Source organism: Aquarana catesbeiana, linkage group LG08 (genome assembly GCF_042186555.1).
Source record: "Aquarana catesbeiana isolate 2022-GZ linkage group LG08, ASM4218655v1, whole genome shotgun sequence".
NCBI classification, from domain to species: domain Eukaryota; kingdom Metazoa; phylum Chordata; class Amphibia; order Anura; family Ranidae; genus Aquarana; species Aquarana catesbeiana.
In genome coordinates, this window is record NC_133331.1 from 1,259,071 (window position 1) to 1,276,282 (window position 17,212).

At 52.3% G+C, this 17,212-nt stretch overlaps 1 protein-coding gene across 1 annotated transcript in view; it reads right to left on the reverse strand.

The window, feature by feature from the left end:
- The window catches only part of P3H3 (prolyl 3-hydroxylase 3), a 68,323-nt gene extending 56,382 nt beyond the window's left edge, over positions 1-11,941 (reverse strand). The window contains exons 1-5 of the mRNA XM_073595374.1: positions 11,510-11,941; positions 6,832-6,984; positions 5,409-5,586; positions 2,498-2,629; positions 175-308 (exon numbers count right to left, since the gene is read on the reverse strand). Of these exons, the coding sequence (XP_073451475.1) occupies positions 175-308; positions 2,498-2,629; positions 5,409-5,586; positions 6,832-6,984; positions 11,510-11,878 (966 nt within the window). The 5' untranslated portion in view covers positions 11,879-11,941. The remainder of the gene's footprint in view (positions 1-174; positions 309-2,497; positions 2,630-5,408; positions 5,587-6,831; positions 6,985-11,509) is intronic.
- Between the last annotated feature and the right edge of the window lie 5,271 nt (positions 11,942-17,212).

A 17,212-nucleotide genomic window follows, 5' to 3' on the forward strand; every position in this document is an offset into this window, starting at 1 on the left:
CTTCCATTTTAATGACCCCATTAGAAAAATGACAGCTGTAATGTGATTGGATAGTTCGCAGTTCTTATTCCATCTAATAAGATGAATGGATTATTATCAGCCCATGGAAGGGTAAAAGAAGGATATGAAGGATGTTGTCTCATCGAGTGGAGAAGATCGTTTTCCGGAATTTACCTCTCGTGGTTTTCCGCCAGACTTCCCTCCACGTTTGTTTTCATAGCTCTGCAGATTCTTTATAAGAGATTCGTCTCGGGGGTGGAAGAGCAATAACGATCGGGCGATCTCTGCAGCCGACTCCCATTCCCTCACTACAACCAGCGGAATTAAAGGGACAGTACATCAGATTGAACAATCGAATATACAACATTTCTAAAAACACCACCAAGAAGTCATATATTATATACAGCGGGGGAGGCAACCCGGAGCCCTCCAGATGTTGTGGAACTACATTTCCCATCAGGCATTGCAAGGCTGGCAGTTACAATTACTCCCAGAGGCATGATGGGACTTGTAGTTCTGCAACATCTAGAGGGCCCCCCAGGTTGCCTCCCCCTGATATACAGTATATACACTCATATATACACCAATCAGCCACAACATTCTGACCACTGACAGGTAGAGGGAAGAACATTGATTATCTCAGTACAATGGGATCTGAAAGTGGGTGGGGTATATTGGGCAGCAAGTGAACATGTTGCCCCTGAAGTTGATGTACTGAAAGCAGAAAAATGTTCATCTCAGGTTGTTGTGTATGGCCCCCTCTGGCCCCCCCTAGTGACTCCACTGGTATGGGGCGGTGTCATGTAGATGGCCGGGTGGGTCACTTATCTGGGGAAGAGATGTCCACCAGAATGTGGTGTGGGAAGAAGGCAGCGGGGGCAGTGTGATGCTTTGAGCAATGTTCTGCTGGGAAGTCTTGGCTCCTCCCATTCATGTGGATGTGACACGTACCACCTACCTAAACATTGTTGCTGACCAAGTCCACCCCTTCATGGAAACGGTATTCCCAGATGGCAGTGGCCTTTTTCGGCAGGATAATGCACCCGCCACACTGCAAAAATGGTTCAAGAATGATTTGAGGAACGCAACGAGTTTGAGGTGTTGACTTGGCCCCCTAATTCTCCAGATCTCAGTCCAATGGAGCATCTGTGGGATGTGCTGGAAAAAACAAATCCGATCCATGGAGGCCCCACCCCCCAACCTACAGGGCTTAGAGGATCTCCTAGTGATGGCTTGGTGCCGGATACCCCAACATGGGGTCCATGCCTGGGAGGGGCGGGGCTGTTATGGAGGCAAAAGGGGGACCTACTCTGTTAGGTGGGTGGTCATAAACTTATGGCTGATCGTTGTATATTGTGAATTAAGGGGGTCTGTAAAGTGTTCAGGTCATTCAATAAGAACCAATATAATTGTCCTCCACGTACCCCGTACAACGCAAAACTCACTTCTAAGACCTCCTGGTGCCCATTGGGGGGTAAATAATCTGGTAAAATTATTTCTGAAGTAGATAGTGACTGGTTCCCTTTAATGTCAGAGTTATATGGGTGGGTATAATATATGGGTGGGTATAATATATGGGTGGGTATGATATACGGGTGGGTATAATACACGGGTGGGTATGATATACGGGTGGGTATGATATACGGGTGGGTATGATATACAGGTGGGTATGATATACGGGTGGGTATAATACACGGGTGGGTATGATATACGGGTGGGTATGATATACGGGTGGGTATAATATACGGGTGGGTATGATATACGGGTGGGTAAAATATACAGGTGGGTATGATATACGGGTGGGTATGATATACGGGTGGGTATAATATACGGGTGGGTATGATATACAGGTGGGTATGATATACGGGTGGGTATGATATACAGGTGGGTATGATATACGGGTGGGTAAAATATACAGGTGGGTATGATATACGGGTGGGTATGATATACGGGTGGGTATAATATACGGGTGGGTATGATATACAGGTGGGTATGATATACGGGTGGGTATGATATACAGGTGGGTATGATATACGGGTGGGTATAATACACGGGTGGGTATGATATACGGGTGGGTATGATATACGGGTGGGTATGATATACAGGTGGGTATGATATACGGGTGGGTATAATATACGGGTGGGTATGATATACGGGTGGGTATGATATACGGGTGGGTATGATATACGGGTGGGTATGATATACGGGTGGGTATAATATACGGGTGGGTATGATATACGGGTGGGTATGATATACGGGTGGGTATGATATACGGGTGGGTATAATATACGGGTGGGTATGATATACGGGTGGGTATGATATACGGGTGGGTATGATACACGGGTGGGTATAATACACGGGTGGGTATAATACACGGGTGGGTATAATATACGGGTGGGTATAATATACGGGTGGGTATAATATACGGGTGGGTATGATATACGGGTGGGTATAATATACGGGTGGGTATAAGCATGCGTGGGTAGAAGTCACTTACGCTGGGAGTAGGTGTCCTGCAGCAATCGCAGATGAGACACGATGGAATCTTGTTTCGGACGTTTGCGTCCCGGCACCAAGGAGACGTCTACAATACAGCGCTGCTTACATTGTAATACCCGAGTGTAATAATCTGCAGGAGAGAGAGACGGGGGCGTCAGCCAACCACATAGGGAGGAGATATATACACTCTATAGATATATAGTCTGTCTGTAACATCAACACGCTTTTATCTTTCTGGTTCCTGTCTGTAGATTTGATTCTACTGCCTATAATTGGCCAAACTGTCCAACAAAAGTGTCAGTTGCAGAAAAGTGTCAGTTGCAGGGATTATGACAAACCATGGGACACTTGGAGAACTATGGAAAGCTGAATTCCAGGAATTCAACTCTTTTCTAATTATATGAAGTCACACACTGGGGGAGATTTACTAAAACTGAAGCACACAGGATCTGGTGCAGCTGTGCATGGGAGCCAATCAGCTTCTACCTTCAGCTTGTTCAGTTAAGCTTTGGCAATAAAACCTGAAAGCTGATTGGTTACTGTTAGAGGCGTAACTAGAACCTTCCGGATCCCAGTGTAAGAAACCGTGAAGGGTCCCCCTGACTTCCCTCCTATCTGAATCCCGGGCTTCCAGTTCTGGGAGGGCATCCATGGACATCCCCCCTGAGCCCTGCCCCCCACATGCCCCATGGGGTGTGCATCAGCGCTTATCAATGCCCATCAGTGCTGCCCATCAGTATTGCCCATCAGCGCCGCCCATCATTTCTCAACAATGCCACCGATCAGTGCCCATCAGTGCTCATCAATGTCACCTATCAGTTCCACCTATCAAATGCCACCTATCAGTACTGCCCATCAGTGCCACCTATCAGTTCCACCTATCGAATGCCACCGATCAGTGCTCATCAGATTCTCCACAGAAGGACTCTGAGCTGAGAGCGTCTCTCTCATACAGCCCAGAGCCTGCACTGACAGTTCCCCCTCCCCCCTCCCTCGCACTGATGGGAGAGCAGAGAGCCGATCTGCCCCTCTCCTCCCCCCCTCACCTCCTGTGTGCACCGCGGGAAGTGTGAATGATCAAATTCAGCTGCTTAGCTTCACACTTCCACAGGGGGCACACACAGGAGGAGGAGGAGAAGAGGGGCAGGAGGAGAAGGAGAAGATCGTCTCTCTGCTCTCCCATGAGTGTGAGGGAGGAGGGGGGAGGGGGAACTGTCAGTGCAGGCTCTGGGCTGCATGAGAGAAATTCAGAGTCCTGTGGGCCCCCGACCCCCCCCCGCCCGACAGTGGCGGAAGGCCAGGGCCTGGTTGTAAGTGTGACCTTTGGTAGTTCCACCACAGATCTGCACCAGATTCTGCACTCTCCAGTTTTAGTAAATAACCCCCTACGAGTCCAGTGAGGTGCAGGGCATCTCCTGGACTTAGCTCTATTATCTGACAGCTTTATAGTATTCCCAGAAGACGGCGATCGTTGTAGATCCAGGTGAGTGATGCTACATCTTCAACAGGAGAGTCGCTGCAGCTGCTATGCCCGCCCCTCACCCCACCCCCCACCACTCAATCACAGAAGCCACATTCATAAAATACAAAAGATTCTGTGATTGGACAGTAGAGGTGAGGGGCGGGCATAGCTGAGTGTTTCTCTCCTATCAGATCCCAGGAGTGTCTATTGTCTCTCCAGCGGAGCGATAAACCTGTCAGATCAATAATAGAGATAAGGTTCTAGAGCAAAAGTTCTCAACCTCGGTCCTCAAGAACCCCAACAGGCCAAGTTTGCAGGTTTTCCTTCATCTTGCACAAATGCTTTAAATCCAAGTCAATGGCTTGTTATTCTGGACAGCTAAATTATCCAAGAGAGATTCCCAAAACATGGCCTCTTGGGGGCACTCGAGGACCGAGGCTGAGAACCACTGACCTAGCACATCCCACCCACCCACCCACCTTGCCCCCCCCCCAACTCACAGCACATCCCACCCACCCACCTTGTCCCCCCAACTCACAGCACATTCCTTCCCCCACCTTGCCCCCCCCAACTCACAGCACATTCCTTCCCCCACCTTGCCCCCCCCCCCAATTCACAGCACATTCCTTCCCCCACCTTGTCCCCCCCAATTCACAGCACATTCCTTCCCCCACCTTGTCCCCCCCAACTCACAGCACATTCCTTCCCCCACCTTGCCCCCCTCAACTCACAGCACATTCCTTCCCCCACCTTGCCCCCCTCAACTCACAGCACATTCCCCTCACCCACCTTGTCCCCCCCAACTCACAGCACATTCCTTCCCCCACCTTGTCCCCCCCAACTCACAGCACATTCCTTCCCCCACCTTGCCCCCCCCCCCCCAATTCACAGCACATTCCTTCCCCCACCTTGTCCCCCCCAACTCACAGCACATTCCCCTCACCCACCTCACACCCCAGCTCAGAACACATTCCGCCCTCGCACCTCATCTCCTTAGATTTAGATGTAGCTCCTCACTTGACTTGTAGATGCAATGTGGCCCTTGGGCCCCTTTATACTACACACCAGTTTCCTAAAATTGTTTTAAGGTTGCACTGTCCACACTGACAAGGATACGGCAATTCTACTGAAGAAAGGAAAAAAAACGCTTCTGGTTAGGGGTCATTTTTTATTTTGCATGTCGTTCTACTCTATGGAAACTGGAATGTCTCTTTACATCCGCAGACAACAGAAGACTGCTAAACCTGAGTAGATGAGCCACCATTGTGGACATGGTGCCAAGTTGCAGCCCTGGAAAGGTAACCATGCCTCAGGAAGGGGAATCCATGGTGCTGCACGGAGCTTTTCCAAGCAGGTTAAACTTTTAGTGCTGTTCCATGTTTCCCTCAAAATAGAATGGCCAGGCTGAGAGGTGCTGACCTCAGGAGATGAGTCTGTGGTTAGATACCTGCAATCACCTCGGATATCTCTTGGTGAGTTTGGTTCTCCTTCTCCCGGGTTCCCTCACAGAGGGTACGACACGCACGAAGCGCAGACAGACAGGCGGATAACGACTCCTCCAGTTTCAATACCGCGGAGGCCAGTTTACCCTCAGACAGCAAAGACTTGGCCTCGGAGAAGAGCGTCTGAGAAGAAGGAGCAAAAAAAGGACCATGACAATGGAGAATTCTAGGTGAAGGACACTTACATGTGACAGTCAACAGCTCTCTGCTCATGGAGCTGTGAGAAACGAGCAATCTGCAGTGCTTGATCGCTCGGATCTCAGTGTTAGAGTCGGCGGAGACAGATGCTGCATTCACCTAGGTAAGTATGAATCTGCAAAAACACAAAACCCCATACTTCTCTTTTAAGCAATACAGCTTGGTCACCAACCCAGCCAGTCATTGGGATAATGAAGATGAAGCAACACACTGACTCATCATTCGTTTTCTCAAATGGTTGACAGAAAGCAATGTGCAAAACTGTAGCACTTTAACGGGAACAGAATTTTTGGGGACTTCTGCTCACTTTGGAGTTATGGGAGCTCTCACCCACCTTGGAGTTCTGGGGCTCCTGCTCACCTAGGAGCTCTTGGGGATCTCACCACCCTGAAGTTCCAGGTGCTTCATTACACCTGGAGTTCTGGAGGCTCCCACGCACCTTAGAGTTCCATGGGCTTCCACCCAGGATTCTCAGAGGCTCACACCCACATTGTAATTCTAGGGACTTCTTCCCCCTTTGGGGTTCTGGAGGTTTTCTGCCAACTTGGATTTCCAAAGGCTCTGACCCACCTTGGAATTCTGGGAGCACACACCCACCTTGGAGTTCCAGGGGCTTCTACCACCTTGGGGTTCTGGAGGCTCCCATCCACCTTGGTGTTCCAGGGGATCCCCCACCCACCTCGGAGTTCTGAAGGCTCTCACCTACCATGGAGGTTCCAGGGGCTTCTTCCCACCTTGGGGTTTTCACTCACCTTGGAATACTAGGGCTCTCATCAATCTTTAAGTTTCAGGGGCTTTGTTCCACCTTGGGTTTCTGGAGGATCCCACCCACCTTGGCATTCCAGGGACTTCTGCTCACCTGGGGACCCCCACTCCTGCAGCACTCTCAGTAACAAAGAGCACCTTAAAGATCCAAAGGAAGAAGAAAACTCTCTCATAATAGCTGTAGGTTGTGTACAGACCTGGGAACTCAACCTGTTTCCACCAACCTTGGGATTTAAAATACTCAACCTAGAGACTCCTACCTTGAAGTTGCATTGGTTTTCACCCACCTTGGAGCTTTAGATGCTCCTGGCCCTCTTGGCATTTTAGGTGCTACCACTGCAGCATTCTACATAATATAGAATAGATTGAAATCCCCAAACTTTAGGGTACTGTTTGACATCTTACCCTGTAAGGAGGCTCCTCCAAGTCTCGAAGGCTTTGCTGTTGAACTCCTTTCATTCCTCTGTAACGTTTGAGATCATCCTGGATCTGTTCATGGTGAGGATTCCTCGTGAAGAAAGTAAATGCGGCAGCTGCAGCTTCATCCAACTCCTCCAACTGGGAAAGAGAACCTGTCAGTCATAAATGTATACCACCACCGCACAACATACCCACCCCCAGCCCTACCCCCCCCCCAGTTGCCAGCTTGCTTGCTCGCCCCCCGTCAGCCGTGCACTTACCCCGCGCAGGTCACAGCTGCAGCAGTGGCTTCCCCCCTTTGTCTCCTCCGTGTCCCGGCCATAACTTCGCTTCCTGGACAATGGGGTCTTAGGACTCCCGGCCAATGGGGTCTTAGGACTCCTGGCTAATGGGGTCTCAGGACCCGCTTCCTGATTGGCCGGGAGGAGAAACAGGAAGACATTAGTGAATATTAATTCTCTATTGTCACACAAGTGGGTGGGATCAGGGGGCAATGCTCTGCGCCCCGAGCCCACCCTTTTTTGAAACCAGTTAGAGTCTCCGGCTCCAATCTCGTGCTTCTAAGAAGAAAAATCCATAGAAACCCTAATCTACATGCGGGGCGCCGGACGTCACTGGAACGCAGATGTCCTTATAGAGCAGGTCACACCATAGAAAAGCAGTCCGGATGCCTTCCAGATGCTTTTGCATGCGCGTTTTCGATGCACTCCAGTGAATTTTTGATGCGTTTTTGGTGCATTTATGATGCAGTCCAATGCATCCCCCCCCATGAGGACATGCGTGTTCCACTGCGTTTTTGGTGCGTTTATGTGCATTTTTTATGCGTTTTACAGCGTTCCAGTACAGTCCAGTGCAGGAAAAATTGCAGCATTTTCTATTTATTTTTTGGAACTGGACCGCACTGGTGTGAACGATGCCAATGGAAACCATGTGACCGACTTTCTATGCATCTTTGATGTAGAAAAAAAAAAAAAAAAAAACGCACTGGACCGCATGTGGTGTGAAGTGGCCCTGAGTTCTGGCTCACACTTGTGTGATGTGGGAACCCTGAGAATCCGCTGCAAGTTCCCCCATCGCACGCGGCTCGCACGGCCAATCACACTGCACTATGTGAACTGCTGGGAGTGTCCACACATCGCTAATGACACCCCCATTTCAGATCGCATATCGCAGCACGAAATGACCATTCAGACATGAACACCCATGTGATCCGATTCTGGGGCGGACCCAAAAAAAAAGGTCCTGTGCGAGTTTGGTCCGAATGCGATATCAGCCATACTATCTGTATACTATCTGTATACTATCTATATGACTGAATCGCATTGCACGGACATTGCATGCGATTTGCAGTGCGGTGTGACTCACAGGCGATATCACAGAGCGCACAAGTGTGACCCGCCACTTACACCCCATTCACACTGGAGGCGTTCCCCTGCAGTCTCAGTGTGAGAGTCCGAGGGCTTCCACAGGGGGGCGCTGTGCTGGCGGGATGTTAGAAAAAGTCCTGCAAGCAGCATCTTTGTAGGGGGGGGGGTTAGGAGCGCTGTATACACCCCTCCTCCACCGCCCCTGCCATTGAAATGAATGGGCACCGCTGCCGAAGCGCCTGCAATACGCTTCGGCAGTGGCGCTTTTCGGGCGCATTTAATCCTTTCTTCGGCAGCTAGTGGGGGATTAAAAGCGCCCCGCTAGTGGCCCAACAGTGCCGCTAAAATGACGGTAAAGTGCCGCTAAAACTAGAGGCGCTTTACCGCTAAACGTGGCCCGCTGGCAGTGTGAAAGGGCTCCTAAGGGTAAAGCGGTTGTAGAAAAAAAAAATGTAAGGCAAAGGCATAATGAGCTAGTATGCACCACAATACTAGCACATTATGAAATACTTACCTTGGAACGAGGCGTCGGTATCTAATCCCGGTCCACGCAGAGGGAGCTGACATTTTGCCCTCCACATGCCTTCCGGGTTGGCAGCTCCGGCGCTGTGAGTGTCCAGAGCCGCGATGACGTCACTCCCGCGCATGCACACGGGAGTTTTGTTCCCAGCAAGGTCCGGCAGCGTCTGCATGCAAAGTGAATATTTCCTAAACCGTACGGGTAAGTCTTATTATAGACTCATCTGTAGGTAAAAATGAATAATTTGGGTATAAATCCTCTATAATAATAATAATAAACAACCATTTTAAGAAAAAAAAAGAGGAAAAAACCGCAGAGGACTTCATGAAAAACACGCATGCAGAACAGCGTCTGGAAGGCCCCCGCTCTGCGTTTCTATGGCGTGAATTGGCCCCTTAGGGATTGGACGCTCCCACAGCGCAACACAAGAAGAAGCCAGTTTGGGGTTCAGGTCACCCCAACATTCATCAAACGCTGAAAAAAAAAAAAAAAGCAGGACATTTGGAATTGTCGCAGAGCGGTGATGTGGTATTTACAGGGTTAAAACAGGTGACCTCTGAAAAGTGATCCACTGCAGACATTTGGAATCTGTGAGTAGCTTGACGCCCTGTAATGCATGGCGAGGAACTGCAATGTGTTTTACCGAAGGGCGTGATTACAGCGTATTCCTGCGTGTGTGCGACGTGCGTTGTGAATGACCCCCCTGTAGATTATTATGGGACATTGGGAGCAATGAAAACGAATGAGAAGATTTCCGGAATGCCAACTCATCCCCACATGGGGATCATACAGGTTCCGGGGCGGAGCCATCGCAGGAGAAGAACCAATCAGATCTCATTACACAATCTGATGTATCAATCTATACAGAGAGGAAAGGATGTGATTGTTTCTATTTATATCTCTTCTGTTTACAAATATTCATACAATGTAACTATAAAGTAACAACAACTTCCTGTGGAGCCCCCGCCCATCCCCCCCCCTCACTATACACATATCCACGTGTGCAAACCAGTGCATGCTGGTCCTGTGTACACCCCTCCCCCAACTGTCAGTCTGGTGACACCCCCCTCCCCCTCCAGGGGAAGAGTTCCTGTATGGTGCACCTAGACTGCCCTCCCCCAATGCAGAGTATTGCACCCAGTCAGTGGTCTGCAGAGTATTGCACTCAGTCAGTGGTCTGCAGAGTATTGCACCCAGTCAGTGGTCTGCAGAGTATTGCACCCAGTCAGTGGTCTGCAGAGTATTGTACCCAGTCAGTGGTCTGCAGAGTATTGCACCCAGTCAGTGGTCTGCAGAGTATTGCACCCAGTCAGTGGTCTGCAGAGTATTGTACCCAGTCAGTGGTCTGCAGAGTATTGCACTCAGTCAGTGGTCTGCAGAGTATTGCACTCAGTCAGTGGTCTGCAGAGTATTGCACTCAGTCAGTGGGTCTGCAGAGTATTGCACCCAGTCACTTCAGATTTTATTCCCTGTATAGTACATCCAAAGCAGAACATTCTGTGAGTGCAGAACATTGCACTTATTTCCTGCAGAGCATCGCAGCCACTGAACTGAAGAGTAGAGTATTGTGCTCTTTAGGGGCATGTTCCTTGTTAACTGCAGATCATTGCACCCAGAGCTCACTGAGCCCGTATACCTAGGCATACCACTGCCCCCATGCTCTGCAGAGCATTGCACCCAGGTACAGGCCACTTCACCCATATATTATGCTTCCCGCTTCACACCACAGACACCATACTCTGCAGAGCGTTGCACCCAGTTACAGAACAGGGAACCAATACCCTGCAGAGCATTTCCCCAAGTTTTAGCCGACAGAGCTCTTACCCTGCAGAGCATCACACCAAGTTATAGACCCCAGAGCTCATGCCTTGAAGAGCATTGCACAGGTTATAAGCCCACTGCCCCCCATACCCCCTACACCCATACTCTGCAGATCATTGCACCCAGAGCTCACTGAGCCCATATGTAATGGGACATCTAGCTAGGCAGAGCATCGCACCCACTTACATACCAATGCCCCCCCCATGCTCTGCAGAGCATTGCACCCAGGTACAGGCCACTTCACCCACATTCAGAAACAATGCTCCCCACTGCACACCAAAGACACCATACTCTGCAGAGCGTTGCACCCGGTTACAGAACAGGGAGCCAATACCCCGCAGAGCATTTCCCCAAGTTTTAGCCCACAGAGCTCTTACCCTGCAGAGCATCACACCAAGTTATAGCCCACTGCTCTCGCACCTTGCAGAACATTGCACCCAGTTATAGACCCCAGAGCTCATACCTTGAAGAGCATTGCACCAGGTTATAAGCCCACTGCCCCCCATACCCCGTAGACCACTACACGCATACTCTGCAGAGCATTACAACAAGTTATAGCCCACAGCATTCATACCTTGCAAGGCAATAAACTAGTTGCAGAGGATTGCACCATGTCATAGCCTGCAGACCACTATACCCAGTTACAGAACACTGAACCCATACCCTGCAGAGCATTACACCCAGTTACAGCTCACATCACTCATACTCTGCAGAGCATTACACCCAGTTACAAATGACAGCACTCATACTCTGCAGAGCATTACACCCAGTTACAGCTCACATCACTCATACTCTGCAGAGCATTACACCCAGTTACAGCTCACATCACTCATACTCTGCAGAGCATTACACCCAGTTACAAATGACAGCACTCATACTCTGCAGACCACTGCACTTATATCCTGCAGAGCATTGCACCCACCCACTGCAGAGCATTGCACCCACCCCTGCTGACCTTGTAGTGCGCCAGTTGTAGGTAGTTGTAGGGCGCCCCCCTCAGGAAGATCTTCTCGGTCTCCTGGGTCAGTCTGTAGAGAGAAGGTTCCCCCAGTTGGATCTTCTCGCAGCTCAGTAGACAGTCGGCCCTCTCCAGTACCAACTCCTCCAGATGGGCCCCCCGGGGCCCGCACTCCTCCGCACAGCGCAGCCGGGCCCCCCGCACCTCCCGCAGGCTCCGCAGGGCCCCCCAGAGCCGGTCCCGGGCCCCGGACCAATCCCCCCGGGAGAAGAGGGCCACCCCGTCCATCAGCAGCTCATCGGGGGGCGGCAGAGAGAGGCTCTGAGCCAGAGAGAGGGGGAGCAAAATCATCAGGGGGAACCTCATTATATTATTGGGGGTGCAAACTGGATGGAGGAGACCAGAGGAGCCAAAGAGGAGGAGGAGGAGGGGGAGGAACTTCCCAGCTGATGGCTCAGCCTGGGGGGGATAGGAAGCTGCATTCCAGGCTGGGGGGGGAGACTAGAGATCTGGGTGTAGTCATTGGAAGATCACCTGGAATTGTCTGTGCCAAATATGAAAACTCCCGAAAAGTCTTCAACGGGAAACTAGCCTGGATCCCACATGGAAGACCCCCCCCCCCAAAGAGAGCTTCCCCCCAACTTCCTACAACTTGTGAAGTCACCCTTCCCACCCCATGGAGGACCCTCCCCCATGGAGAGCTTCCCCAACCTTCCACAACTTGTGAAGTCACCCTTCCCACCCCATGGAGAGCTTTCCCAACCTTCCACAACTTGTGAAGCACCCCCCCCCCCCCCCCAAAGAGAGCTTCCCCAACTTTCGAAGTCACCCCCCCCCCCCCATAAAGAACTTCCCCAACTCTACAACTTGTGAAGTCACCCCCCCCCCCCATAAAGAACTTCCCCAACGCTATGACTTGTGAAGTCACCCTTCCCACCCCATGGAAGACCCCCCACCCCCCATAGGGAGCTTCCCCAACTTCCTACAACTTGTGAAGTCCCCCCCCCATAGGGAGCTTCCCCAACTTCCTACAACTTGTGAAGTCCCCCCCCCCCCATAGGGAGCTTCCCCAACTCTACAACTTGTGAAGTCACCCTTAACACCCCATGGGAGACCCCCCATAGAGAGTTTCCCCAACTCTACAACTTGTGAAGTCACCCTTCCCACCCCATGGAAGACCCACCACCCCCATAGGGAGCTTCCCCAACTTCTTACAACTTGTGAGGTCACCCTTCCCACCCCATGGAGGACCCCCCCCCCCCCATAGGGAGCTTCCCCAACTTCCTACAACTTTTGAAGCCCCCCCCATAGGGAGCTTCCCCAACTCTACAACTTGTGAAGTCACCCTTCCCACCCCATGGAAGACCCCCCATAGAGAACTTCCCCGACTCTGCAACTTGTGAAGTCACCCTTAACACCCCATGGAAGACCCCCCATAGAGAGTTTCCCCAACTCTACAACTTGTGAAGTCACCCTTACCACCCCATGAAAGACCCCCCACCCCCATAGGGAGCTTCCCCAACTTCTTACAACTTGTGAGGTCACCCTTCCCACCCCATGGAGGACCCCCCCATAGGGAGCTTCCCCAACTTCCTACAACTTGTGAAGCCCCCCCCATAGGGAGCTTCCCCAACTCTACAACTTGTAAAGTCACCCTTCCCACCCCATGGAAGACCCCCCATAGAGAACTTCCCCGACTCTACAACTTGTGAAGTCACCCTTCCCACCCCATGGAGGACCCTCCCCCATGGAGAGCTTCCCCAACCTTCCACAACTTGTGAAGCACCCCCCCCCCAAAGAGAGCTTCCCCAACTTCCGAAGTCACCCCCCACATAAAGAGCTTCCCCAACGCTATGACTTGTGAAGTCACCCTTCCCACCCCATGGAAGACCCCCCACCCCCCATAGGGAGCTTCCCCAACTTCCTACAACTTGTGAAGTCACCCCCCCCCATAGAGAGCTTCCCCAACTCTACAACTTGTGAAGTCACCCTTCCCACCCCATGGAAGACCCCCCATAGAGAGCTTCCCCAACTCTACAACTTGTGAAGTCACCCTTACCACCCCATGGAAGACCCCCCACCCCCATAGGGAGCTTCCCCAACTTCTTACAACTTGTGAGGTCACCCTTCCCACCCCATGGAGGACCCCCCCCATAGGGAGCTTCCCCAACTTCCTACAACTTGTGAAGCCCCCCCCCCATAGGGAGCTTCCCCAACTCTACAACTTGTGAAGTCACCCTTCCCACCCCATGGAAGACCCCCCATAGAGAGCTTCCCCAACTCTACAACTTGTGAAGTCACCCTTAACACCCCATGGAAGACCCCCCATAGAGAGTTTCCCCAACTCTACAACTTGTGAAGTCACCCTTACCACCCCATGGAAGACCCCCCACGGGCATAGGGAGCTTCCCCAACTTCTTACAACTTGTGAGGTCACCCTTCCCACCCCATGGAGGACCCCCCCCATAGGGAGCTTCCCCAACTTCCTACAACTTTTAAAGCCCCCCCCCATAGGGAGCTTCCCCAACTCTACAACTTGTGAAGTCACCCTTCCCACCCCATGGAAGACCCCCCATAGAGAACTTCCCCGACTCTACAACTTGTGAAGTCACCCTTCCCACCCCATGGAGGACCCTCCCCCATGGAGAGCTTCCCCAACCTTCCACAACTTGTGAAGCACCCCCCCCCCCTAAAGAGAGCTTCCCCAACTTCCGAAGTCACCCCCCACATAAAGAGCTTCCCCAACTCTACAACTTGTGAAGTCACCCCCCCCCCCATAAAGAACTTCCCCAATGCTATGACTTGTGATGTCACCCTTCCCACCCCATGGAAGACCCCCACCCCCCATAGGGAGCTTCCCCAACTTCCTACAACTTGTGAACTCACCCCCCCTAGAGAGCTTCCCCAACTCCCTTACAACTTGTGAAGTCCCCCCCCCCATAGGGAGCTTCCCCAACTTCCTAAAACTGGTTAAGTCACCCCCCCCATAGGGAGCTTCCCCAACTCTACAACTTGTGAAGTCACCCTTAACACCCCATGGAAGACCCCCCATAGAGAGCTTCCCCAACTCTACAACTTGTGAAGTCACCCTTACCACCCCATGGAAGACCCCCCACCCCCATAGGGAGCTTCCCCAACTTCTTACAACTTGTGAGGTCACCCTTCCCACCCCATGGAGGACCCCCCCCCATAGGGAGCTTCCCCAACTTCCTACAACTTGTGAAGCCCCCCCCATAGGGAGCTTCCCCAACTCTACAACTTGTAAAGTCACCCTTCCCACCCCATGGAAGACCCCTCATAGAGAACTTCCCCGACTCTACAACTTGTGAAGTCACCCTTCCCACCCCATGGAGGACCCTCCCCCATGGAGAGCTTCCCCAACCTTCCACAACTTGTGAAGCACCCCCCCCCCCAAAGAGAGCTTCCCCAACTTCCGAAGTCACCCCCCACATAAAGAGCTTCCCCAACTCTACAACTTGTGAAGTCACCCCCCCCATAAAGAACTTCCCCAACGCTATGACTTGTGAAGTCACCCTTCCCACCCCATGGAAGACCCCCCACCCCCCATAGGGAGCTTCCCCAACTTCCTACAACTTGTGAACTCACCCCCCCCCCATAGAGAGGTTCCCCAACTCCCTACAACTTGTGAAGCCCCCCCCCCCCATAGGGAACTTCCCCAACTCTACAACTTGTGAAGTCACCCTTCCCACCCATGGAAGACCCCCCATAGAGAGCTTCCCCAACTCTACAACTTGTGAAGTCACCCTTACCACCCCATGGAAGACCCCCCACCCCCATAGGGAGCTTCCCCAACTTCTTACAACTTGTGAGGTCACCCTTCCCACCCCATGGAGGACCCCCCCCATAGGGAGCTTCCCCAACTTCCTACAACTTGTGAAGCCCCCCCCCCATAGGGAGCTTCCCCAACTCTACAACTTGTGAAGTCACCCTTACCACCCCATGGAAGACCCCCCACCCCCCATAGGGAGCCTCCCCAACTTCTTACAACTTGTGAAGTCACCCTTCCCACCCCATGGAGGAACCCCCCCATAGAGAGCTTCCCCAGCTTCCTACAACTTGTGAAGTCACCCCCCCCCCATAGAGAGCTTCCCCAACTCTACAACTTGTGAAGTCACCCTTCCCACCTCATGGAAGACCCCCCATAGAGAACTTCCCTGACTCTACAACTTGTGAAGTCACCCTTTCCACCCCATGGAGGACCCTCCCCCATGGAGAGCTTCCCCAACCTTCCACAACTTGTGAAGCACCCCCCCCCAAAAGAAAGCTTCCCCAACTTCCGAAGTCACCCCCCACATAAAGAGCTTCCCCAACTCTACAACTTGTGAAGTCACCCCCCCCCCATAAAGAACTTCCCCAACGCTATGACTTGTGAAGTCACCCTTCCCACCCCATGGAAGACCCCCCACCCCCCATAGGGAGCTTCCCCAACTTCCTACAACTTGTGAACTCACCCCCCCCACAGAGAGCTTCCCCAACTCCCTACAACTTGTGAAGTCCCCCCCCCCATAGGGAGCTTCCCCAACTTCCTACAACTGGTGAAGTCACCCCCCCACCCATAGAGAGCTTCCCCAACTCTACAACTTGTGAAGTCACCCTTCCCACCCCATGGAAGACCCCCCATAGAGAGCTTCCCCAACTCTACAACTTGTGAAGTCACCCTTACCACCCCATGGAAGACCCCCCACCCCCATAGGGAGCTTCCCCAACTTCTTACAACTTGTGAGGTCACCCTTCCCACCCCATGGAGGACCCCCCCCATAGGGAGCTTCCCCAACTTCCTACAACTTGTGAAGCCCCCCCCCCATAGGGAGCTTCCCCAACTCTACAACTTGTGAAGTCACCCTTCCCACCCCATGGAAGACCCCCCATAGAGAGCTTCCCCAACTCTACAACTTGTGAAGTCACCCTTACCACCCCATGGAAGACCCCCCACCCCCATAGGGAGCTTCCCCAACTTCTTACAACTTGTGAGGTCACCCTTCCCACCCCATGGAGGACTCCCCCCATAGGGAGCTTCCCCAACTTCCTACAACTTGTGAAGCCCCCCCCCCATAGGGAGCTTCCCCAACTCTACAACTTGTGAAGTCACCCTTACCACCCCATGGAAGACCCCCCACCCCCCATAGGGAGCTTCCCCAACTTCTTACAACTTGTGAAGTCACCCTTCCCACCCCATGGAGGACCCCCCCCATAGAGAGCTTCCCCAACTTCCTACAACTTGTGAAGTAACCCCCCCATAGAGAGCTTCCCCAACTCTACAACTTGTGAAGTCACCCCCCCCCCCCATAAAGAACTTCCCCAACGCTACAACTTGTGAAGTCACCCTTCCCACCCCATGGAGGACCCCCCCATAGGGAGCTTCCCCAACTTCCTACAACTTGTGAAGTCACCCCCCCCCATAGGGAGCTTCCCCAACTTCCTACAACTTGTGAAGTCACCCCTCCCACCCCATGGAGGACCCCCCGTAGGGAGCTTCCCCAACTTCCTACAACTTGTGAAGTCCCCCCCCCCCCCATAGGGAGCTTCCCCAACTTCCTACAACTTGTGAAGTCACCCCCCCCCATAGAGAGCTTCCCCAACTCTACAACTTGTGAAGTCACCCTTCCCACCCCATGGAAGACCCCCCACCCCCCATAGGGAGCTTCCCCAACTTCCTGCAACTTGTGAATTCACCCTTAC